This window comes from Synchiropus splendidus, chromosome 2 (genome assembly GCF_027744825.2).
Source record: "Synchiropus splendidus isolate RoL2022-P1 chromosome 2, RoL_Sspl_1.0, whole genome shotgun sequence".
Lineage (NCBI taxonomy): Eukaryota > Metazoa > Chordata > Actinopteri > Syngnathiformes > Callionymidae > Synchiropus > Synchiropus splendidus.
The window spans coordinates 30,641,422-30,667,067 of NC_071335.1; the positions used below are offsets into that span (position 1 = coordinate 30,641,422).

At 42.2% G+C, this 25,646-nt stretch overlaps 2 protein-coding genes across 13 annotated transcripts; one reads left to right on the top strand and one right to left on the bottom strand.

The window, feature by feature from the left end:
• Positions 1-392: 392 nt before the first annotated feature.
• Positions 393-20,906, bottom strand: LOC128753624 (catenin delta-1-like). 12 transcript variants are annotated; one of them, XM_053855453.1, is made up of 24 exons: positions 20,842-20,899; positions 20,593-20,696; positions 15,249-15,396; positions 12,932-13,006; positions 12,726-12,848; positions 12,184-12,458; positions 11,909-11,999; positions 11,524-11,714; positions 10,966-11,215; positions 10,800-10,871; positions 9,880-10,030; positions 9,326-9,530; positions 7,806-7,923; positions 7,569-7,725; positions 7,007-7,024; positions 6,510-6,575; positions 6,301-6,428; positions 5,125-5,275; positions 4,855-5,050; positions 4,586-4,779; positions 3,719-3,766; positions 3,538-3,620; positions 3,000-3,054; positions 393-1,861 (listed from the first exon to the last, which is right to left on the bottom strand). In XM_053855453.1, exons 3-24 carry the CDS (start codon positions 15,387-15,389, stop codon positions 1,803-1,805), a joined length of 2,847 nt encoding a protein of 948 aa, XP_053711428.1. In that variant the 5' UTR covers positions 15,390-15,396; positions 20,593-20,696; positions 20,842-20,899; the 3' UTR covers positions 393-1,802. The 12 variants fall into 12 exon arrangements, with proteins under 12 accessions (XP_053711428.1, XP_053711429.1, XP_053711437.1 ...); XM_053855454.1 differs by having other exon boundaries at positions 20,593-20,683; positions 20,748-20,858; XM_053855462.1 differs by lacking the exon at positions 15,249-15,396 and having other exon boundaries at positions 20,842-20,906.
• Positions 20,907-21,756: 850 nt separating this feature from the next.
• LOC128754932 (zinc finger protein 235-like) lies at positions 21,757-25,205 on the top strand. Its single transcript, XM_053857929.1, has 4 exons — positions 21,757-22,116; positions 22,463-22,512; positions 22,698-22,803; positions 23,253-25,205. The coding sequence occupies exons 1-4, from the start codon at positions 21,897-21,899 to the stop codon at positions 24,332-24,334; spliced, it is 1,458 nt and encodes a 485-aa protein (XP_053713904.1). The 5' UTR covers positions 21,757-21,896; the 3' UTR covers positions 24,335-25,205.
• The last annotated feature ends 441 nt before the right edge of the window (positions 25,206-25,646 follow it).

The window sequence follows — 25,646 nt, forward strand, 5'->3', positions numbered from 1 at the left end:
ACATTATATATACATCGTGTCAATTAGCTTGGTGTGAAACACTTTTATTCGTCGGCTAAGAAAAACAAGAAAAAATAAGAGACATAAATGAGCATCTTCAGGAAAGGCAGAGTCTCCTGTGTGACGGCAAAGATGAAAGTACAGGCCCTATAACTCACCCTTGAGGCACACCAAACCTTGAGAATCAATCTGTGCCAAATACAACCACTTGCCACCAGGTTTGTTAACGGTTAAACCAGTATGCGACAAAGGAGACTTTTGCAACGCTAGAGTGACTCATTATCTTGGTGTGTTCTCCCAAGAACTGGCAACCAGTCGGATGCTCACTTCTCCCGCCCTCCGACCTCCAGTGACAGGCTGCGGCACATGGACTGGAAACAGACAAAAGCCTGTGAGAAATCATTTTCCATTTTCATTTATTAAAAACAGTATTGCTAGTTACATAATTCATTCATAGATGAGAATGTGCAATTTAAAGAGGCAAGGCGAAGAGATAAAGGTTCATCCATTAGTGTTGCCAATAGCCGGTCGAATGAGTCGAGATTTTTCATGTTTCTATCCGAGAAAGACTGATTGCATATGCGTTCACCCAGAGCACCCAATACAATTAAACCCGAAAATCAATATAAAACAAAATACATACAACCATTAAAATTAACAAATAATCTCTGGTATATAGTTTAAATGCTTTATTTCATCTGCTTTACTAGGAAAAACCTGACCTCCGCCTCCACACAATCAAAACCACCGCTCCTCGCCTCAACTCCACTCATGAAGGCAACTTGTAAAACACATCCATCATGTTTTTTCAATGGAAACAAGTATCAAAAAAAAAAAATGATGTAGCGCTCTCATTAAGTATCTACATCTCATGGGGCACCATACAGTTTTCTACAGACTTGTATTAAGACAGAAAACCGGGTCGCCTCCCATGCAATGTGCAATAGAAATCTGAGATATCTGTCTTGATTTAAGAGAACCTTTGAATTTTTCTAGTGGTCTACGGTTCCAGTATTTGTCTGGTATTAGTGTTCTTAATGATCATGTAAAGATATTAGACAAAACGAGGCACTCCAGTCAGGCTTGCAGCAACAGCATTGTTATGCATCACATTCATGAGATTGCCAACCTCAAAGTACTGTATCAACGGAAATGCACCGAGTGAATGTGTAGACCCCTAAAAGATACATGGAGAAAATAGATTCGTAAAGTTCAAAGAGCATTTTCAAACCAGTGAACAATGGAATGAGCATAGCGCAAATTGTTGTTTGTTCAGATTAATTGTCGTAAAAAAGCTGTTGCAGCAGCAGAAGCATCACTTTTTTGGCACAAGTAATATCTTAGTACAGCGCAAGGCAACAACAGGAACAACCACCATTTTAACAAAAGCGTACATGTATCTGCCTGGTGGTGAATATGATCAGAAAATGCCATTTCTTTTTAATCAGAAGTCAGTGTTTCTAAAAATGTCAGTCTGATTTTAAGAGTTCTTGTGAATCAGTCTTGATGGAAAGGATTTTTTTTTTTCAATGATGCCAGTCCCATCCTGTTGAGGACAAGGGGGCTGGTGAGGACTGCCGGGTCGTAGTGTTGTTAAACAGAGAAGTAGTGCAGAAGCTTCAAAAAAACAGTCTTGAGTGGTTTTGGAGACGAAGGAAGGGAGGGTTGCACCGACGTCCACCTGAAGTTCATGTTGAGTCATTTGCTTTTCAGCTGCAAAAAAGGAACGTGAGAAGACACGAGAGGAGAGAAGGGTGACGGATGGAGTCCCGACTGTGGCGTCGTCGCCTGCAGATGTCAGCTCAGCAAGGGCAGTAGGTTGGCGGCGGCTGTCGTCTTGTGATGCACACGATTAGTTTTTCTGGAAAAAGCAAATACAAATAGATGAAATACAGGAAAAGAAAATATGTAAATAAATACAAAAATCATGTTACAAACTGGCTTAATGGATAAAAGTTATATATATATATATATATATATATATATATATATATTTTTTTTTTTGTAAATCACTAATAATATGATTATTAATTTAAGTAGTAAACCTCAGTACAAAAGAGTTATGTCTAAAGCATGAAAGTAAAATAGAAAGGCACATAATTCTCATTTATTTTTAGGGGGAATTTATTTTCACAAAAAGTTGTACAGTGTAATTCATGTGTGGAATGGCAGACAAAATAAAGGGCTGAAAAAGAGAAACGTCCTAAATTATTCCAAAGGTGCATTTAGAATTGAGTGGAGGCCTTTTGGAATCCAGTAAGATTTGAATTTAAGCAGTCATCTTTTTATAGGAATGAAAATCGAAGTTCTTTTAGACACCAGTTCCGCCGGAACCTGTGTCTGTGAGATGCTCCACTATTGCTGTTTCAATCCCACCCACCTTGAAGGGACAGCATGTGGAAAAGGCTAACAGTTTCTCAGAAGGAGACGGGGTAGGTTGCAGTCAGGGTGTGGCAGTCAGAGTTGAAGGGATATAAACCAGGGAACCGGTTTCTCAAAAAGGAGGCAATACTAAACAAGGAGGATACGTGACTGTGTGCTTCAATCGGGCTTTTAAAAAAATGAATTAAATTATTTCATTAAGTGATTTCATAAACAGCATACAATCGAATTCAACTTCAATGGTATTAGAGACAAAAGGCGTCGACATTATTTAAGTTGGTTTTGATTGGATGCTGTGTTTTCATGTAAAACCAGCGCAAAGCAGAGTCTGAGTTTCTTCTGAATAATGGCATTTGTTTGACACTAGAACCCACTATAAGGAGCTTCATTGAAGAACACAACACAACAGACATAATGTGGGGATTTGGATATTCTGTCGGGATTGAAGAACTCATTATAGCAAGAACAACAAAAAAAAACACAAGTCATTCCACTGAGAGACAAATGAAATGGACAACGACAATAATAGTCAAGCCGTGCGTTGAGTGCAGTGCAGCAGGAGCAGGGACACACATACCATGCGCTGACATGCAGTGTGACAGTGGGAGTGTCCTAACCATCATAAGAATCCATGACAGGCACAGATGCTTGCCTCTTCCCAAACATTCCTCCCTAAGATAGCGAGAGAGAGGAGGAAAATTGGGGAAAAAGGGACAGGAAAAGTGATAACAAAGCAACGTGTTAGACAGTAATTTGAAAGGAAATAGAAGAGAGCAGTTTTTCTTGGCTCATTTGTGGGAAGAAGCCTGGTGAGAAATAGCACATTATTAGCTGAGAGGAAGACTTGCGTCAACATGTGTGGGGTGTGGAAGACGGTTGGTTCTCACGGTTCTGCCACAAATGAAATCACAATTTCTGTCGTATAAAGAACCTTGAACCTGACTGATATTTGTCATTATTTATGACAATAATTAACACAATTAATCTGCACTTAAGTGAGCATGTTTCATTACAGTGCAACACGCTCGCACCATAGGGAGGCTGAAGCTGATCCCAGTTTTAATTCTGGCTAAACATTATCATCAGGCACAGCAGACAGCACGGCCGTCATGCAGAGATGAGTGAGTTGTGTTAGTGAACGCTGTTGGTCTTAACCTGTGCAGCATCTTTGTCAGCAGGGTCGAGTGTGTTGTCCAAACTAATCCTCCTCCCTCTCTGGTCCAGTGTGGAGTAGGCATCTGGGGGGCGGGGAGGGGGTGCGTGGTTCAGAGACAAATCACATCGACACAACAAAATGGATCATGAGATGGTCGACGGCTGATTGGTTGACAATTACCTGGTCCCATGTCATTCATTGGAATCATTTCACTGTCGTTTTTGCCGCCTGAAATGACACGGTGAGAACATATCAGGCTTGAAAACACATAACAAGACAGATCACTTAGAACCATCACCAGTTTCTAAGAACCTAAAGGATTCACTGGGGGAGCAAACGTCTGTAAACATGGGGAGTCACTAGGGTGTAGTGGATAGGTCACACACCTTCAGGTCCAGCTAACAAACTATCATGAAGATTCAAACCACCAACAGGAAGTAGAGTCTAAGTGAATTTGAAGTCTGAACACTGGCCTCTAGAGAGTGTGACCACCCTTTCAGTGAGGCAGCACTAATCTGGTTGGTCAATGTTGAGCAGACAGGCTGGGTATGAGGCTTTAGCCACTTCTGGGATGGTTTTTGTGGCCCACAAGGCAAGACCCAACAGGTTGTTGTGACTGTTGGACGCCAGTGAAGCGCGCAGAGGCTTGAGGGTGAATTTAGTTGATGTTCAAATGGGCTGCAGCAGTCAACAAGTGAGGTAACTAGAGTTTGAACCAGATCTTGTGCTACTTTCTGGGTCATGCTGCAGAGCTTCCGTGTGAACCTGGAGGATCTAACTATTGCAACAATCCTCTGTCATCACGGAACTAATCAAAATACACAACCAAGGAAACACAGCAGTGCCCCACCAAAATGAACAATATTAAATGAGAAAGCAAAAAAAGCATTGTTTCATGATTTTATGCAATAACAATTATAACTGGTGGTGTAATACACGGTATATATGTACTACATTTATTTAAGCAGGGAACCACCATGGCAAACTGACGACACAGAGATGTGCATAGGTCAACAGTAAAATGATGGAAGAAGTCAATTCACAAACCTCTGTCAATAAGAGGAAGCGTGCTTTCTTCGTATCCTCCGTTGGCCCTGGTACTGTTGCTCGGAGCATTTAAGTTGACCATAAAGTCCGTCTTCTTCCAGCCGTCCTTCTCCAAAGTGCGCCGCAGCTCCTTGTAGCCCCACACCGTTTGCAGAACCAGGCCGGCACCACGGACTTCTTTCTCTGAGCGATTTCTAAGTATTTAAATTGCATATCATGACTTGTTTTTCGCCTTGACAAACTTCCTGAGACTTGATGGTCGAATTTACCCGTCCTTGTTGATGAGCACTAATCTCTCAATTCCTTGCGAGGCCCTGAGAGTCTTAGCCGCCTCTAGACTGGAGCCCAGGACCTCATGGAGAGTGCTTAGAACCGACACCACCGTCTCCTCTGAAAGCGCACGTGCTGGCTGACTCTGGCCTCCACCAGGCAGGTTGGACACCAGGTGGGGAACAGCATGTTTTCCTAGTAACATAAAACCGCATGAGCACCAGCACCTTCAACATTGACAGGACTTTAAAAGGCCTTTTCAGTCTCACCGAGCAGATCTCTGTTCCGAGCATCGATCGCAAGGTTCCTCAGGGCACCAGACATCGCTCGCACGACACGGTCGTTACCATGAGCCAGGAGCTCAGTGATCATTGGAAGTCCTTTCTCCTGACGCAGCAGTGCTCGGATGTATCGACCAAACTGGAATGAGACACATACATTTAACACGTGCGACACCTTAAAACGGTTTATATTGCAAATGCAATGCAAGTATGTTTATTATTTAATTTAACGTTTTCACTCCCCTTCATTTCTCTATGAGCGTTAATGCTGAATATTGACTCATCAACAGCTCTCATTATAAGCAGAACGACTTATGATTTGAGAATGATTTATTTATGACTCCTCTAAAAACAGTTCCAAACAGACCTCAAACAACACCTAGGCAGACGAGACGCCCAGGCACCTCATTATTATAGTTTTTGGTGAGATAAAAAGCTGATTTTTTTTAGCAACTATTGCCCCTTTTGCACAGACAAAACTACTACTATGTACAAGCTAGCATCTTCATTTACAAAACAATTTTAGTGTGAGATTGCAAAGAGCAGGGTCTCTGGACATCTATGCTCATCTCACCTCTGCAACACAAGAAAACTAGGTTTGATGAAGGTTGGTCCACTGTCATAGTCATTCATTCATTCTTTTTTTTCCAAGGAAATATACTCAAAATAATGAGAATAATAAGAATAAAAGTAGTTTGTAGAGAGCAGAGTTGGTTTGATCAGCTTGAGGGACATCTGTTTACATGTGGGTTTTGTCATTGTCAGACTTGAATCAGATCCAGCAATGAACATGACTCGACGTAAGTTAATCCTTCTTGTCATTGTAACTTAACTAAACTTGTGTCACATATTTGATCGCTTATTTTCATAATTAACTGCTGTGAAATCACTCACTCCAGCAGGCCACCTGCACACAGCCTTGCTGACAGACTCTCACATAATGGAGGGGGTTCAACATCTGTCAAACTATTCTTGCATTGCGAGCCATTTGTAACTCAAAACACATGTAAATTAAATGTCTTCACTCCATCTCCAGTCCGCTGATGGCACAGACAGGAGGCAAGATCTCTGTGTCAGGGCAATTTTTAAGTGCAGTCTGAGCACAACTCAAAACCTTAGCAATGCTTGAATGACCACTTATAACACACAAAGTTGGTCACTCACAGTCCAGCGTCCGGCACACAGGTTCTGAATGGCCCCAGCTGACGCCTCCAGCACAGTCGGATTCTTGGACTCTTTCAGTAAAGAGGTGTAGACGCGGACTACTTCCGGCTGATACAGCAACTCATAGCCTAGGGACAGAGGTCGCAGTGATCAGTAGACGAAGCTGACCCCATGGGTGACTGAGGTCAGAGGTTAGGTTCGAGGTTTACCTTTGGCAGGCGTGGTTCTCTTTGGGATATCTATTACATCTGCAGCTGGATCCTCGTCTTTTCTGCCTGGAGGCCAAAGGAACAAAATAAGAAATACAGGACAGGCTTTAATTTCCCTCTGCTATGTTTACCACCAGTTAATGTGAGTTAATTGTGTTAATAATAGTTGCACCTAAAACACTACAAAGGTGTGCATGTTAGTACAACAAAAGAGTGCTCTAACCAGCAACCTCTCTAATGTAATCCCAGAAATTGGCTCTCATTCACTGCCATGTGTTTTGAATACCAGATCTGTTGTGATCACATTAAAGCACACTTGCATGATTTGGAGACCAATTCAAAAGTCATTACTATCACACTGAAGCATCTCCATCTGCGCTTATTGTGTATCAACACCAACAGAACTGTGATTTGCACAGGACGTCAGGAAACGCATGTTAAAGCCACATATAAAGAAGAGAGAGCCGAGTGCACTGGTACAGGAATTAGGATCTTACCTTTGGAAAACCACTCATCTGAATGCCCAGCGCCAAAAACGAGAGAAGGAAGGGGAGAAGAGGATGGCAAACAGGAGGAGAAGGCAGTTAAGTAAGAAGCAAGCACCCTGCACAGAAGCACCCACTGAACACTGGCTCACATCAACGCAGCTGCCACCAGAGGAAGCAATTATATTGTGAGAACAGACAGCAAATACAAAATCCATTCCAATGCCTTAGCATTACTTGAATACAGTATTTGACTAGAGCAGGCGCAACGCTGCAGAAAAAGTGTAATTCCACATTTGACCAGCAGAGTGCACGATGACCAACCAACATCAATGTTCAATGTAGAATCACTGTTCACACTCTTTAAAATAATGGTTGCAAAATAAAAGAAAAGGAGAATATAACAAATACTATAGTCAAAGACAGTGCACTGCTTCTGTTTGTTATTAACATTCCACTGTAAAAGTGTGCCTGTCTCTGTAGCCTCAGTAACACTTGTGTGACATCATCCCAGATACACTCACTGACTGATTAAACACATTACGTGAGTTCCATCTCCCTCCCGGGCACTGACCTTTACTCTTGCGAGAGCTGAAACACCCGCCCTTCTGGCTGGAAGGGGCGGGGCCCTGGTTGATAGGTGCCGCCTCCTGGTAGCGCTCACAACCGGGGATTTCACGGTGGACGTGATAAGACAGGTTCCTCAGCAGACACACGCTGTTTTCTATCAACTGAGCGCCAAGTAATGGTCAGAGCCAAGACTGAGGTAACATGACTGAGCCATGAAAAAAAAAAAAATAGCAAGACAAACCTTGTTGTCGACGTCTTTGCAGTCTATCTGGGACTGTACAATGTACATGAGAGAATCCACCAAGCCTGTGCACTCTCGCAGCTTTCTCCGCGCCTCACTTCGCTCTGAACTCACATTTCTGGTCGAGAGGAGAAAGTTGAGAAGCAAGAATGTCAAACAAAACACAGATTAACAGACTGGAGAAATAAATGAGGCATAAAAGAAGTTAGAGGGGGAAGTGAGCACAAAAGCATTCCAGAAACAATGCATCAACTCTCCCCTGAGGATGTGTTGGACCAACGCTGCACTTTTAAACAAATCTATGACAAAAATGGCATTTTTCCCACCTATTTTCTTTTCAAACCATTGATTTAGTGACTGTTCTTTTTTTTAATAAGTAGGACAGTAGTGCACCAGCATGATAGACACGGAAGCAGACACACCCTTAAACACATCAAAAGCAGGCAGCAAGTTTGTTTTTTTTTCCTTCGGGATATGTTTAATGACAGGTGCCCATCAAGTTTAGCAATGAATTTAACGGTAGATGAGGAGGTGACCATTTGGATCTAGGGGGAAGAAGTGACTTGTGCATTGAGTTAAGTGATGAAAGAAAGCAGTCAATGATATAGGCAGGGAAATACGCAGACTGGGTGAATGATAGAGCTTGATGTCATCCATAAAACTGGAACCATGATTTGTGCATCATACATAGAGAGCCACTAAGTCACAGCTGACAGCTCTAAAAGCACATTCCTCCACACTGTGTGACGAGATGGAAGGTGGATGAGACACTGTGCAGCCCGAGTGCCATCGTGGTGCACTGTGCTACACCACAGCAAAGTGTTATCCCGAGTGTTTCAGCACCATAAGAAATTTGGACAATTTCTAAATCTAACATTTAACAAGATCCAAATGGTTTTTGATTTGCTGCGTTTCAGTAAAAACATCTACATAGTTATAAAGTCTATTAAAAAGTCTAGTCTATAAAGTCTAAAGTCATTTCAGAATGGTCTGTATTAGATTGCAAGGGGAAAAATGCATTTCTAACAATTTAGATCAAACAGAATTCTGTTTTTCACAGCTAATGAAAAACAGAATAATGGCTTTGATGGACTAACATTTCAAAAGTAGGGCATCGAATCAGTTTCCCACCCACCACCTGACTTGCAGCAGCACAACTCCAGTGAGAACTCTAATTAACTATGTGGTCAAAAGGATACATTGATAGGAGAAAGGCGAGCTGGAACAGTTTGTTTACATCAAGAGTCAATGACTTACTGTTCTCAGCTCTTTTCCTGTAAACTCTGAAATTCCCTTGTTCGCCCCCTCCTGATAAACTCATCATGAAATCTCACAAAAGACTAAAAGGACATTGTACGGTTGAATGATCGCCCAAACAAATATTATTTAGGATTCAGTTCGATTTCAAAACACAGCTTACATATCTGAGATCAATTTAATCTGAGTGCCATAACTATAAAATTAACATTATTAACCGCTATAAATGCAAGAGCCTTTAAGTCTTTAGTTGCAGACTGTACCTCAAACATCCTGCTGTGTTGGTGAGCGCCGTTTCCCACTCCAGGTGCCGAGGCTTACAGTTCTCCTCTCCTCCGCCTGCTCCGCCGTTACTCCCTCGCTCCCAGCCAGAACGCGGCACGATCACTTCATCAGAGAGGGCATGAAGCGCATGGTCCACAATCTCCATTTTTACAGAGTCATGAGAAGAAAGGTTCCACAGTGTGCCTGAGGACCAAAAAAAAAACACATAAAAAATGTACACTGCCAATGAACAAAATTCTGCATCGACAAGCAAGATTCAACTTGTTTTTGGAGCCAGAAGCAGACCAGGCATTAGACTGGCATTAGATTGATACACATACTTTGCATTACACTAAAAACTGTGATCATTTTAATAATGAAAATTGTTCATCTAGATGTCTACATGTGTTTATTGCAACTTAAAATTTGAAGCTGTATGTAAACACTCTATATAAAAACAGAACTAAATACAGTATCAAAAATAAAATTAAAACTGAACTTCACAGTCACAACATTTTGCAAGAAACAGTGAGTGGCATGTGCCTTTACAAACCTGTAATAGTGTCTGTGAGATCCTGATCGTGGGTTTTCCTCAGCAGCCTAATCAGAGCCGGGACCCCATCGCAATTCTTTATAGCGATCTTGTTGTCCTGATCTTTACCGTAAGAGATGTTCTTCAACGCGCCACATGCAGCGTAGTGGACCTACGCAGACAAATATGGTCATTATTGTTGTGAACTGCAGGCAATAAAGGACCAGAGAAGCACTCAGGGGATGAAGACGTCCATTAAGGAGCTCATTGTACATGACTTCATAAAACACAGCATGCAATTAAATATCTGTAGATTGAAGAACTGCTTTGCAGCTGTGCTCACAGACTACAATTTTTTGTTGGCTCACAGCTAAAGAGTAGCACACTGACAGGGAATAAAACCTGATAACACTGGTTCCTAAACGATCATTGGACAATAAAAACACACCCAATAACACATTATGGTAGAAGTCACACAAAGCCAGTGACAAAACTTGCAAAACTGCCCTGGATCCTGATGGATATTTTCAGAACTTGTTACTTTCAGAACTGTTTCTCAGCTGCAAGTTTCAAGTTTGAAACATGTCTGACTGTCTCTTGCCATTTCCAAAGCAGGCGGTTTGTGCGGTACATCAGGAATAACTTCCCTTGGTCAGGAAAAATGACCAAGTGAGGGCTTGACCTATTTCTGACAAATAACAGATGTCCACTAAACCGAATGTGAAATTAAGATTCTTTGCACTGAGAGAGGAATGCATTATGATCTGACGCTTGCGTGTCATTTGGAAACTCTCAATGCAACGCCTTCAAAATAAAAGGGAAACCACGGATACTTTTTTTTTTTTACGGTGATACTTTTTAACCTCAATGTTGTGATACTCTAAACTGCACGATTGTTTCTGAGGAGAAATAAAAGTACATGTGAGAGGACCCAAACTTACTTCTTTATTTGGGTTGTCAAGCATCAAGACCAGAGCTGGGATTCCTTTTAGACGACGAACCTCTGACTTAACCTGCAATTAGAGAAAGCATTGATCTAGCTAGGTCTGTAAATACTAGAGTTTCTGTTGACTTTCTAAAATGAAAATATAAGCTGCAGAAGGTTACTTTGTCATTCTTATAGGTGAGGTGCTGCAGGTATGCGGCTGCGTTGCTCCTGACTGGGTCCAGCCTGTAGTTGAGCATGGCAATGACCTCTGGGAGCTCAGGCTGGCGCCATCCGCCGGCCCCAGGTTTGCGTAGAGTACTGTCCAAAGAGGCCATGCTTCCTCTTTCACCCTGTGCTAGTGGTGCTGCTCCAAAATAGTACATGTCCCCAGGACCGCTCATGTTGCCATCCAGAGTTCCCTCGTAACTTCTGAAGATCAAAGCGAAGAATACTTTCAGTCCGTTTTCAAATCCTAGTCACAAATTATAGTAGGGCATGGCCATGGTAGTTCCTTGGGGTGCTGATATCATTATACTTCAGTTAAGTCTCAGTTATCCTCTCCACAAAAGTAGAGGACTACAGTAGTCAAGAGCTGTCCACTGATATATGGAGTGTGCTTGTTAGGATGATCACAAAACACATGCACTATTTTCTTGATATCCACACTTTAAAAATGAATTGCACATAAATGCGTATTGAAAGTAAATATAAACATGTGAATTGTAAATAAAGGGTACCCAGTTCTACGTGGCGGGCCGTGGGGGAAGGCATGATGGTTTCGAGGCACCGTGCTGTAGTGGAGCGGTTGCCCCATGCCATAATCAGGTTCATCAAAGCCCATACTGCGCTGGTCATCCTCCAAGCCGTATGATTCTGGGACAAATCGCTGGATGCCGGAAAGTTCCATGGCGCTTCCCATCCTCCCAACCTGAAAAAAGGGGAATATACAAGCTTGAAATAAAGACTGAAACAACCAACCTTCATCACTTCCTCCAGATAAAGAGTCGCTGCTAGTATTGTGGTGAATTTTGGAAAAAAAAAGTGCACACAACCCAACAAATGAGAAGAGAGTACTCATGTTCTCTTCCTAATCTGAGGATCATAACCAGTCACGCAGCATACCTGTGGTTGAGCAGCATAGGGGTCCAGCTGAGTCCTGCTAGCAGCTCTGTAGTTTGGATCTAAGGTGCGGTAGCCTTCTGGGTGGACTGGCCTGGTAAAATCATGGGGAGAACAAAGATAGTCAACAGGGGAATCGGTAATTGAATAAACAAACCATCCAGTCACTGTGATTAACACTACAGTTGGAAACCGAAAAATCATCCCAACTACTACGACCTAATTACACAACGCGTGTCCATGTCTCTTGTTGGTGCATGTTGACCTAGTGGCCTTACCTGTAGCGATCCTCCATGCGAGCGCCTCTGCTGAGACTGGCGTACGCCTCTGGTGTGGGACCAGGGACGTATTCGTCGTAGCCACCTGGGGGTCCGTAGTGGTAGTTGCGAGGCACAGTATGGGTGGGATAGTCCATAGGCATCGCGGGCCCAGGGGCCTGTCTGTAGATCCGCTCCATGGGATGAGTATAGCCGCCCGTCATTGAACCCCCACCATCCATAGATAGTGCGTCAGACACGGATGGGATGGTGGTCCGAGTGGCTACCTTATTCATCTAAAAGGGACAAAAACAACACAGGACATTCTAAAGTAAATAACTGTTGAGAGCTAGCCAAATACAAAGTCTTTTAAAATGCCATATGATTTAAGGTGACCACCATGAAAAGAAGACTGCCAACTCAACTACCTTCTCCTTTAAAAAAAGTATCACTTAAGAACAGCAGCAACATGCGAGATATGAGAGCACACAGTCTCAAATAGACCCCTCAACAAAGCTGGCAGAACACAGTCTGTGACAGACACATCAGGGGGAGAAGGTTACCGTGGTCTCAGCACGTCGTGTCATCCCATCATCGCTGGTCTCCACGGAGACCACAGGTGACTCCTGTGGGGTCGCCTCCACCGCGTATGACTCCGGCAGCACTTGACCGGGATCCATCATGAACTGCAAGAAACACACAACTTCTTCACCATCCCCAAGATCAGTGTTCCATAAAGGAGAGAAAGACTCTAATTCTTGGAACTCACATGATGTCCTCCGTTGATGTAACCCTCTTTCAGCGTCAGTCTTTCTAAGTCTGCATCACAAGGAATGCGTCCGTTCTGAAAGGAAACAAATCAAACTGAGGGGCTGTTGCATACATTATCAGTATTATCCAGCATTAAGCTTATATATACGAACAAAGGTTAGCATTTTAGAAAATGACAACATGAAAATGGAAAGCTGGAAGATCAGTGAGTCACAGGATGTAGATGCAGAGACCTGAGTTGATCTCTTTAGAAATAGCAGTTGCATGCCCTGATAAAAGAAAAAAAAAAGAAACAATACATACATACAAGGACAACATAGAATGCAACATTTCAATCAAGAATGATGACAAGAATTCAACGGGAAGAAAACATGTTCCAGCAGATGGACATGTGGGAACCTGTCAGGGAGAGTGAGGTGTTGTTGAACTGCCTGAGAGAGTGGCAGAGGCATGCAGAAGCCTCTAGGTTATGTAAACACACATCGCAAAGATAAAGAAGAGCACAGTCAACTTTTGTGTACGCACACACATCGTTTCTTATTCTGTCCGCACCACTCTGACCACACTGGAGTCTGATCCTGATACAATATTTATACACAATCCAACAAACAAGGCCATCAACTGAATTTGAGCCGTCTGGAAGCAGAATGATAAATGAGCTGGGGCGTGTGTACTTGCATGCCTCCGCACTAAAAGGAGAATGACGTCTTTCAGCTGTCTGTGACGGTAAAATAACAGCTAGATGAGACGGGTTTGCCCACAGACGCAAAGTGTGCAAGTCTGTTTCGGTCGTAGAAGTAGAGCAGATGAATTGGCGTTTCATCAAATCCTCGGCTCAAACAGCAAAGGCAAGGATCATTAGGAGATCCAGTGTCAATATTTCATCAGTACCAACAGTCGATCCACAGTGGTAATGAGTTACTGGCTCTTCAGTACAGTACTGTCGCTGCTGTAGCTCTTCATATGTGCGTCATACATGACAAACTACTAGACGTTCTGATCAAACTCCATCACCGTGTTTTGTCTAGACATTGTTGAAACTACTCCACTAAAGGCAAACTAGCCGTCCACTTTAATGGACTGCTGAGAAGCCATACTGCTTAATCCATATATAATCATAGGAGACACAAATTTCATGTGTTATCTGAATATAACTTAAGACACATGCAATTCTGATTTCATCTGAAGCTACTCTGTGGGTATGTTAGTGTATGTAAATAGGGAACCTTCACCTGTGACAGACTTGAGATGGCTCTATAGTATTACCATAAAATTTCAAGCAGCAAGTATCGGTATCAGCAATACTGACCCACTATTTACTTGGCATTGGATCGATACCAAAATGTGCGGTATCGTCCACCCCCACTTCATGAGCAAACAAGCCTACAATGAACTCAGTCAGTGATAAACCAAGGAGCCTTAAAAGGTCGGCTGCAGAACTAAGAGTTGGTCTTGCTTATGAGCAGAACAGTGGACCACACAAAAATATATAAACATTAATACCATTATTTTCTTCTGTTCTCAAAAAAGTACAGCAAATACAAATAAAAGTTCCCACCGTGGTGGTTTGTATGATCCAACCATACATCACAAAGAAAATTAGACCGCCAAAAGTCTTTGTAACTTTTTGCCTCTCACTAATTATAGTAATTCTTAGGTGACAGTATATTCATAGGCTTCCTTTTTCAGATTAAATATCGTTACATGTATCATGTAACAACCATTATGTTATATTGTGATTTTGAGGAGACTACAGTGACTCATTACCAGTTTAAAGACATTTATTTTCAGTCTGGTAATGACATCACAACACAAACTGACAAAAGTGCTGAACATTATTGCTGTGCCAGTTTTGATTTTGCAATGGATAGTTTCTGGGCTTCAGGGCGCTTCATGTTCAGTAACTTGACAGTTTACAGTAATCTACATATGTGGTAGAACTTTGTTCAGTAGCAGCTTACTTTGTCAAGTGCTAAAAAAAAAAGAACAGACTGCATGCAAAATAAAACACCATGGGTAAGATTGAATGCTTATCCTAAATGCGTAGCGGGTGATGCACATGGAGACAAAGATGCTGATAGAGATGAAGCATGACTGAAAGTTTGGAGGTGCAACAGCAGGTTGGAATCGCTGAGATGACTAACAGATTAAATGGCGAATTATGAACAGGCCACTTCACTGTGCAGCCAACGACAGACAATTTTGCCTGTTGCCGTCCACACTGAAGGAGACTGATGGTGAGGATGGCAATGGAGTCCAGAGGCCCTCGTATGGAAAACGATTTTTTTTTTGGGATGGGGTTCGTCCGTTGTTACCTGCATGTTGGGGAGGGGGCGGGGCAGGGTGCCGGCGCATGACCTCCGCTCCTCCTCCAGAGCCCGACTCAGCATCTCAAACTGTCTCTCCTGCTCCCGCACCGAGGCCAGCAGGGAGGCTGTGCTTGCACACTGCTCCATTCACACACTGAGAGCAAAGGAAGGACAGAATCACCAGAAAGCAAGAGGTGATTAACCCACCACCAGGGTGTGAGAAGAGAACCCCACCAGGAAAAAAAACAAACCAAAAAAAGAATAGTAATCAGTTCTCAGAGATAGGCTTCTCAGAATACAGTGTTAATGGATTTGCCACCTGTTAAATCACGGAGCGTCAAAGGGATTGAACAAATTCAGAAGGCACTCGTCGGAGCGTTTTTCAGTCTGCTTGAGGTTAAATATAGCAGAGAGGTGTGAGGCCAGTTCAGAACATGTTAAGCTGCAGTTTAGGGATCAAGTAGGATCAGAAGATTCAGGTGGGATTGCAGATCATAAAGGTAGCATCACGCAAGCATCAAAATAATCAAAATTCTGATCATGTAATTCTGATTTTAGTTCTTATTGCAATCACATTTAATTGTACATGCAACAAAAAAGTTGCATAGTCAATTAAATAGGCCTCCCCGCCTTTATTCTGGCCAGCGTGGGCAGAATGCACAGAAGTGTGTGAGAGCGACTACCGTATTTTTTGGACTGCAAGTCGCACCAATCAAAAAAATATATCATGAAGAAGAAACAAAAAAAGTCACATATTTAGAACAGAATGTAGTAAAGAAGAGAGCCGGCGCGGGATTTGCCATTTAAAAAGCCCACTTCTTGTTGACCACGGAAGATTTCTGGCTTGGACAACAAGCTTCGTAGATTGATGGTGAGACAGAATCAAGGTTATGGGGGCGCATCATGTCGATCAGTGAGAAATAACATCATATCCGAGTATTAGTCGTAGGACCAGTAAGACAAAACAAAACAAAAAAAGAAATAATATAACAGTGATGTGTAGTACTGTAATTCTATTGCTGAGACACCATTTCAGCCACAAGTGGCTCCGTTGTTCACGGAAAACCACTATCCGCTAAACACTGTTGCTGTGACTGAAACCCTTGACGCTACTTGTTAAATTGTTTTTTATTGGAAATTCCAAATTTTGAGCAATAAGAACTTTGATCCCAGACCGAGTTAGGCGTGTGAAAGTCCCATCAATAATTGACATGAATGAAAATGATCAAATTATGAAGGAGGAGTGGAGAGGAAGTGAACTGTTTTAACTTAGAAAACCTAGAAAATAGAAACCAGGCACAGTGTGCACCACTAACCTGACCTGTGCTACCTAAGCCGTCTTTTCCAATGTGAGTAAATAAAAACATAAAGTTATGTTCACTTATGTTATTGTCCCATTCTTTTTACTTGAAAAGTAAAACAATGAAAAGCAATGTTGATAAAAATGAATGTTCATGTTGAGTGAACTAATTTTACAACATACAGATGATCATATTTTGAGAGCAAAATCAGTTCTGACAAAATATGCTACGTAATAGCACAAGGTGTCAGAACCAGTGTGTTGAACCTCATCCACAAACAATTACCATCATTCCAATGGTTGCTGTGTGCTGAGAGAGTTTCAGGCAGCATTAGCCACTTAGAGTTTGAGTATTAGCCACTAATCTATTGTTAGGCTATTAGCTTCGATGCTAATCAAAAACCTCTGGCTCTAAACTGCTTAAAAAAATCCACATCTTGGAAGCAAAACACAAGTGGCAGCCACTGTTCCCACTCCATTTGTTCACCATCGATGAGGATGTGCAAATGCAGTTTAACCAGTGACTATCACTGTAACCTTACAGGGTTATGTGGGGAACAGTGCACACTTAGAGCCCATACATTCGCCCGCTCAGTAAAAAAGGCAGTTGTTGCTTGGCCACATGCTTTGCTGACGCAACTCTATTTGAATGGTCACACTAAGATTTGGCCTCAATGCATGGTTTGTGTGCTGGCCTTGGCTCTTATCAAACCACTGCCGCCTTTGCCATCCTTGCTCCCAACCACAGACCCCACCCACTGTCCTGTGGGCGATATTGTGGCAACAAGTCAGCGAGGACACACCCACCTACATTCCGCCCCGGAAGGAATGGAGGGCCAGTTTTTGGCGAGGTACACATATGAACCGTTTGTTGCAAAAGATTGATGTGAAGTGCTAACTAAACAGGAAGCTACTGGAAGGCAGTACTTGGATTTGGTAATAAGTTTTTGTAGTACATCAGTTAAGATGAATACTGGACTTTGACTGATAGACTTTGGTAAATAATGCCTTTCATTACTGTATCACACTGAGAGGACAACAGCCTTAATGCTATTAAACAAATGTAATTCTAACACCATACCGTCAAGCACACTTTTCATAAACATGGTACTTTCTAGCCATAATTTTATATGCTTCAGGATTTCCCGGGGGTGTTCCACAAATCTAGTTATATTACCGGTAATTCAGGTTGATGCATTTGCTTGTCAGCTTGAATTTGGTTTTAAATGCAACAAAATGACATCATCATAAGATTTGAAGAAATTACTTATCAATAAAATACCTGCACACATTCTTTTATATAGAATAGGATCAGTCTTGTGCCATTTATTGGTTCAAATGCCTAATAAATAACTGCTGGTTTTGAGATGGAGTGCTAATTTACCATGACAGAATTTCAACCAACAACATTCTGTTCAAACTTAAAAGAAGAGACAACATATTATACAAAATACAATCCACCTGAGCCTTTAACAGTGCAAACTAGCTAGACTTAAACAGCATCCAACACAGGAAGTGAAGCACAGCTGGTTAACTAGAGAGCTTTGTTTCACGCTTATCAAACATATCACATGTCCTTCCGCCCAGCTTTCAAATAAAAACAGGAGTGCAGGTGTAACCGTTGGGAGGAGAGAGAGCGAGTAGGGAGGAAAAGAAGATAGGGCGAAGGGAGACAGAGGAGGAGGAGCGACTGGAAGGCAAAACCTCAACTTCAGTGTGTCAGAGAGACACACCCACGGTCTGTATGTCAAACATGTCATTACAGAAGCAAATGATAGCCCTGGAAAAAAAGCTAGTGGCTCAGCAAGACTCATGGCCTCACTGACGGAGCCATACGTTCAAGGCAGAAAACTAAGGAAGAAAAGTAAAGTAAATAAAGTTCAGGTTGTTCTCCAATCCACTAAAGCAGACAGTGTTGTTGAAAAGACTGCTTGTTCAAACTTGTCCACTATCACCCCCATCTCTGCTTCTGCAGGTAAATTCCCAGCAGGGCATTGAAGCGGACAATGCCAGACATGTTCACATTACACCGAAACCAACCAATCAAATGACCCTTGGTGTCTAGTCAATCTGAGTTAAGACTGTCGTCTTTGTAAGGTGAATAAGGGTTAGCAATTTAAAAAGCAGGTGACTATCAGTACCTATGAAAGTGCATTTCAAAAACCTCACACTTAAGATCACATAATCCTCATTGTTAAAGGGAAGTTTTGAGTTAAGTTTTACCCAAATGTATGGTATATGCACACATTCAAACAATATTTCAGAATAATGCATGTATGTATTTGGAACGTGGAAGGAACAGGAGTGTTTCACTCCAAACCCAAAGGGTTCAAACTAGGGATGTACCAAATTATGAGTTTTTGAATTTGAGAGTGAAACAAAATCACGGCCGAATAGTGGCGAGTGACGCAATCCAACAACATGAAGAGCGATTCGGTGCATCCCCAGTTAGAACGTCTCCCTGAAACGCCAATGCAAAGACCACTTTGTCTGATTCAAAACATTAAACAAACTCAAACATTCACCCCAAAAGCACTTTTATATCAATTTGTCTTTGCCAGAAATGATGAAACGTGATGATCCAGGAGAGCTGTTATAAGCAAACAACACTAAAATAAATCGGGCTGCACTAATGTAAACCAATCTAGCAGTAGGTTAAACCAATTAATCAACAGGTTTGGTCCCACATGAACCAGCTGAGTAACCACCACAGCAGTCATAAGATGTCAACAATTTAAATGGTGTCTTTTCTGTGGCATGTATTCAACCTTCCTACAAATGTGTTATTCATGTTATAGGGTAGGACCTTACTCATGTTTGAAACTAGTGTTGCTGAACAGATCTCTCCAAAACTTTGCAACCTGATCTCAAAACATCGTTCTACTTACAGAAGAAAGCTGCAATTTTGCTTTTCTTTTTTTTTTTTTTTAAACAGTCGATATTATGACACAAACAGCTGCCAGAAAAAAAAAGCAAAATATCTACGTGCATGCGGCCACTGGAAGACAAGAGAGAGCAGAAAGTGGCAATAATGATGTATGGTACCTTGATCCCAGAGCCACTGTCCACCTCTCTGTGGTACAAGGTACAGAGCAGGGCTTATTCAGGGAAAACCTTTGTGTAGTGTTGGTCACTTGTGATGGAAAACAAATAAAACGAATGATTGTAGCGATTCTACTTGCCGAATATACGTCCTTGTATATTCCAATCACCTGCTCGAAGCAAAACTTTTACACCAAACCAGTTGCAACAAGTCACTTCATGATACGAGAAGCGATTAGTAAGGATAATTTCCAAATACGATACTGGCGTCATGACCTACTTCCGGATTTCATAATGTTCATCCATGTTAGGTCCTCAAGATATCAAGTCTCGGTGATACAAAGCACTTATTTTGAGCGTGTACTAAGTCGAGGCACGTACGTTTGAAGCTTAATTTATGTGCGAAACGACGGACAGGAGCCTCCTTGCCACACCCCACATGAGCAGACCCACTCAACAGGTTCTTTTCGTCCCTCGCTGGGTTCCAGCCAGTATTTTCCCATTGGACCACGCTAAGAGACAGGTGCTGATATTTCAAAAGTAACCAAGCACAGTGTCAACCGAAATAACCATGCATTATTTAGATTCCGCAGCGACGTATACTTGGAAGTTTTAAACCGAAACTGGACTTGGACACTAAAGGCATGGTGCGTGACTCGCGGACAGTCACTTCCGAGTTCTCTCACCTGTCCAGCCCAAGTGAGGAAAACTGACTTCCAAGGTTCCGTAATAAGTTGATACTCGGATTAAACTACATCACATGTGTCGCCAGACTCCAGTCGAGGGCGGCAAGTTGAGCCGACAGCGTGTCCAACTCTGTACTGTCCAACAACAAAGCCTGGACTTCGATCCAAGTGTCACTCTCGCCAGGCTAACGTCTCCTAACGCCGCTGGCTAACGCGGCTAACTCGCTAACGACTGCTTACTGTGGAAAATGTCTTTTCACAACAAAACTTCACAGCGTTGTCGAGTGTCATCAAAGGCAAATGTAGAGCACCGAATACATACCAAAAGGGAACAAGTAATGGCCGGATCTGGAGAATGTTAGGCTTGATTTTCCAAGTCCATAAGTGTCTGCTGCTGCTGGGTGGTTTCAGGCCTAAAAAAAAAGGCTGTGACGATACAGATACAAGACGCAAAGCAAAGAAGAGATATCAACACACCTTTGCGTGGATAATAGAAAAAAAATGTTAAAATGAACGAACGAAGCGCACACGGCAGGGAGGGCGCTCAGAATGGAGACGAAGAAACACCCACCTATGCAATTTCCTATGTGTCTCGGCTTGTTGTTCACTTGTCTGTGTGTGTGCTTCCTCTCTCCGCTGGGGGGAAGAGCTGCAGGCTCCTGCTGGAGTCTGACACTCTCCGCGGGACTTTTGGTTTATTCTTTATTCCACGCTTACACAACGCTGTGAAAAATAACAATAATAATAATAATAGTTATTATTAGGAGAGACTTGGAAGGGCAACATTTAGAAATTAGTATGTGAGAGGGACAGCTCAAGCAGAGGGTTATTTAATACATTAGGGAGGATTATTTGGACATGTGGAGATGAAACTGACTGGAACACGTCGGTTAAGGAATGCTGACAATGAAGTGAGACATTCAGGAAGGTTCCCGGATGTGATAAATGGGGATATGAATAGGGTGAGAGTGAATAGGGAGGATGAGGACTTGCAGCAGTAGTAATGGAACTCACTGACAAAGGAAATGAAAAACCTGAAGAAAATATAAACTTGAACGCAGAAACACAACATGAAGGACCTCCTATAGACTCAAGCTTACACACAACCACTGTCTGAAAAAATGTGGAAATGACTTTTTGATTTCTGTGAAATGTAAAACAAAATATTGTCGGCTTTGCATATAATGTAACAATAAGGATTCTAGATTTTGCTCTGCAGCTGCACTTAGGAAGTCAGGAAGATGACACACCCTTTACAAGGTAGAGATAGCATGGAGGCTCCATTAAAACAGTGCCAATGAGTGTCAATGTGATTATTATGTTGATTTTAGATAATAATAATAATAATAATAATAATAATAATAATAATAATAATAATAAAAAGAAGAAGAAGAAGAAGAAGAAGAAGAAGAAGAAGAAGGTATTTCCCTCTAGCAGAAATAATTGGTGGATTACTACTTCACTTTGTAACCGGAAGTAAACACAGTACAACTTCCTCTGCCGCTATGTCTCCGAGCTGCTGAAGTATTTATACGTCCCAAACATAGAAAAATCGCGAAGATTCTGGATTACAACTGTTAGGTTATTGGGGTGATCGAGACTCGACTCGGTGGGAGTTTGGACGTGATGGCGTTTCACTTCCAGGCTCAGCTCGCATCCATTATGGAGGTGTTGGCTAACTCGGCGGTGGCTGAGATATGCCAGCTGGTCGACGAAGGTTTTGCTAGTCTCCGGTTGGAGATATCCCGAAGCCAGCGCGAGAATTTAGCTCTGAAGAGCAAGCTGCGGCTTCTGGAAGTCCAAGCCGATGGTTCGCCGCAGGTGGTGGTCACATGCAGCCGGAAAGGTAAGCGACGCTACTACGCTCCTATAATTCAATTTTTAAATATGTATCTACCATTTTAATGTAATACCCGGTTTAAATAGTGTTAATTGCGTTATTTGAATTTGACCACTGTAGCCATATATATTTTCTTCACCAGAGAACTCCCTTCAGATAACGTCTAATTCTGGACTACTTTCCATTTTTATACTTACCTGTGCTTGGTTTGAGATTATTTGCCAACTATTTTTAACCATCGCTGTACAAACGCCACTGATCAACAACATTGTCCTTATTACTTTGTATTTTATTATGTTTTACGGTTCAATTCAATCTTCTCTTACCAACTTCTGTTTTTATCTGTGAACAGAACACCAAAATGAAGATTCTTCATCATCACTCATTCCCCAGCAAGTAACGGTATGAAAGCTTTGTCTTATAACTTTCAGTTAGCCTCTGCTGCAGTGAAGTACCACATAACATTTCACAATACCTGTGAAATCCAATCTATGAAATGTCATACATTTGCTGCTACTTCCACTGTCCCCTACGACTGAATACTTGTTTTTAATAATTAAATAATGTTTTTTGTTTTCCTCTTGTAGTCAATGGTGTCAGTCAAAAAAGAAAGTGTTGAAGAAGAGCTACAACAGTGCAGTATGTTGGATGACTATCAGAGACCCCTGAGCAACAGAAGTGGAATGGAAAACTGTAAGTGTCATTTTTAAATCCCAGTCAAATACTCTTTCTGTTTCTGTCTTGTTTTAAAGGTTAAAGTAGGGCAATACGTAATGTTCCGCAATTACTTTTCTGAAAGAAAGACTCAGCTCCATTCCTCTTTACTGTGGGTGGACAACACCAAATCCATCTTCTTCCTGTAGACACAATATTTGCCAATGCATGCCCTGAAAAACAGTGAGCCAGAGTGGCATTATCCACACTCAATAGAAAATGTTTATGGGCAATATAGAGGGGAATTTGTATCATTTTCTCTGTTTTGTAGTTTCCACTGAGATGTTACTTCTTACTTTATACTAAAACAATGCTGTGACAATGCAAAGCGGCAGTAAATTGAGATACACACACAAACAATGTGTGATTGAGGAAAAAAAATCTTCCTGTTCTCATCTTTTTGATGGTGTAATTGCTTACTTTCCTAGTTGCACCATCGAATCCCTGTGATGCTGCCGAGAGCCACCAACGCCCTCAGGTCGACAGAAACCTCCCTGCAACCAATGTGTCGCCCCGAATCGAGGAACAGCAGCCAATGACAGATGAGGGAGATGAGGACGGTTCCATGTTGAATCACTACGGTCCGGCCCCCGAGCTAAGCCTCAGAGATGTGGCAGACCTGACCAAAGATGGAGGAGAAAGTGCTGAGGAACAGGAGGGTGTTCCTGGTAAATTCAGGACTGCTGCAGAACGAGAGCCTTCAGACAGAGAGAATGATTTCTGGAGGGAGGCAGCAGAATCGACCAGTATGAAATTTGATACATCACTGGGGTGGTCTGAAGCTGACACGGCCGAGCAGTGTTTGGGCCCTGCCCCTAAAATAGTGTGTGTGAACAGCAGGAGGGATGGAGAGAATAACGTGGCACATAGCGGAAAGCTTGAAGCCGACAACAGCAGCTTTGACTCCTCCTCTTTCGACGATCTCTTTTCGTCTCCGGATATTGCCTTGTCCCTCTCAGCTCGTCACAAAGGTGCCACAGACAGAGAAGCTGGATTAGAAGATAGATCCTCGTCTTACTCGTATCCTGTAAGTGGCGAGAGTTCGTCTGCTTTGCACTCTGACGGTGCAGGTGCCTCGTCTAGAGAGCGGTTGTGGAGTTGCACTCAATGCAACAGCTTCTTTTCCAGCTCCAGAGACCTGCGGCTGCACCAGCGTGCCCACTCTGGCGAGAGGGTCTATCACTGCCAGCTGTGCATGAAGGCCTTTGCTCACCAACATCAGCTTAAAACCCACCAGCGAGTGCATACGGGTGAGAAGCCGTTCAGCTGTGCTCAGTGCGGGAAACGCTTCTCACAGTCCAGTCATATCAAGAGGCACATGAGCGTGCACACGGGGGAGAAACCTTTCAGCTGTAACGTCTGTGGGCGCAGATTCTCTCAGTCGTGCACTCTGAAAGTCCACCAGGCTGTTCACACCGGGGAAAGACCATACAGCTGCACCAAGTGTGGAAAGAGCTTCTCTGTACTCGGCAATCTAGTCCGCCACCAGAGCGTGCACATCAACCACTGATATGAGTGCCCTGCTCTCTGGACTTGATTTTAGCTGTGATTTTAGACTCATACAAACATTTAAAGTGAATATTGCTGCTCATGAGGAACATGGAAGAGCATGAGAATCAAAGCGCCTCTTTTAGTAGTTTAATTTATTCAGCGCTTGGTTCATGGATGACCTCTCACTACATCAAGTTGAAATTTAACTACAATTCATTCTTCTATCACTACAACGAATTAATTATTTGAAACTGAATAAAAGAGGAGTTTTGTGATGTTTTCTCATGACAAATAATGACATTCATTTTCCAAAAATGATGTTGCTGTTGTAACAAAATTGGGCATCAATAATGCATTTCTCACAGAAAATAAAGTGCTGATGCCAATGTAAAATATAACTGCTGCATATGTGCATAACTTCAGCATGTTTTATTGTGTGATTGTTTAGTACATGTGATGCATTTAATTTGATTATTTTGTTTGGATATATGTGATGGTGTTTCATGGTCCAAAAGCTGTGACCTTATCAAATCATTTTTGGTTCAGTTTGATGGAACTGCTCCGTTTATCCAAAACTAGAGGCATAACTCCTGTGTCATCCTTCACTAATATGTCACACAACTTTGAAAGTGGTGACTGTGATTCACTGTCATTGACCCTTTATCCACTTGTATTGTGTATTCACGTGTCAGAACTGTCACTTGTCTAAAACATTTTTTTTTGCTTGGTAGAAGCAACATGACAGGCTTGATAAATTGTTAATGCACCTTTGTTTACCAATTTCTCTCAAATTGATTGTGTCTGTTTAAAAATTGGGAATTGCTGTCAAATTGCCAAACCTTCGTCTTGTAACTACGCCAGTGTCTTGGTATATACCTTTGATTAAAATGATGAACTCCAGCTACTGAATGTGTTTTATGGTTTGCAACTTTTTCCACCCCTTTGACTCACCCAGCTTTGTCTTTCCCCCAATTCCTCATCCTTCCAGAACTCTGACGTAAGTTCTTAGCCTTGTTTCTTCTGCCCATCACTCTTGTCGCTGTACCCTGCCACCTTCTGCACTCCATTGTTCCTGGCTGTCCACCCTTTTCACCCATATTATCAAACTTTCGGTGTGCTGCTGAAACTAGAACTAAACAAGACTGAACTCTTTAAGAGAAGCTTACAGATGAAATGTATTGACTGGTCTCTCTCCATAAATTCCTCTCTCTCTCAAAGACTGGGATGTTGTCATTCCTTGAGGAAATATTTACACTGATGATCATCCATGAGGTGCAAAATGACATCATAAATAAATGCATAAATAAAATAATAACTACATAAATAAACGA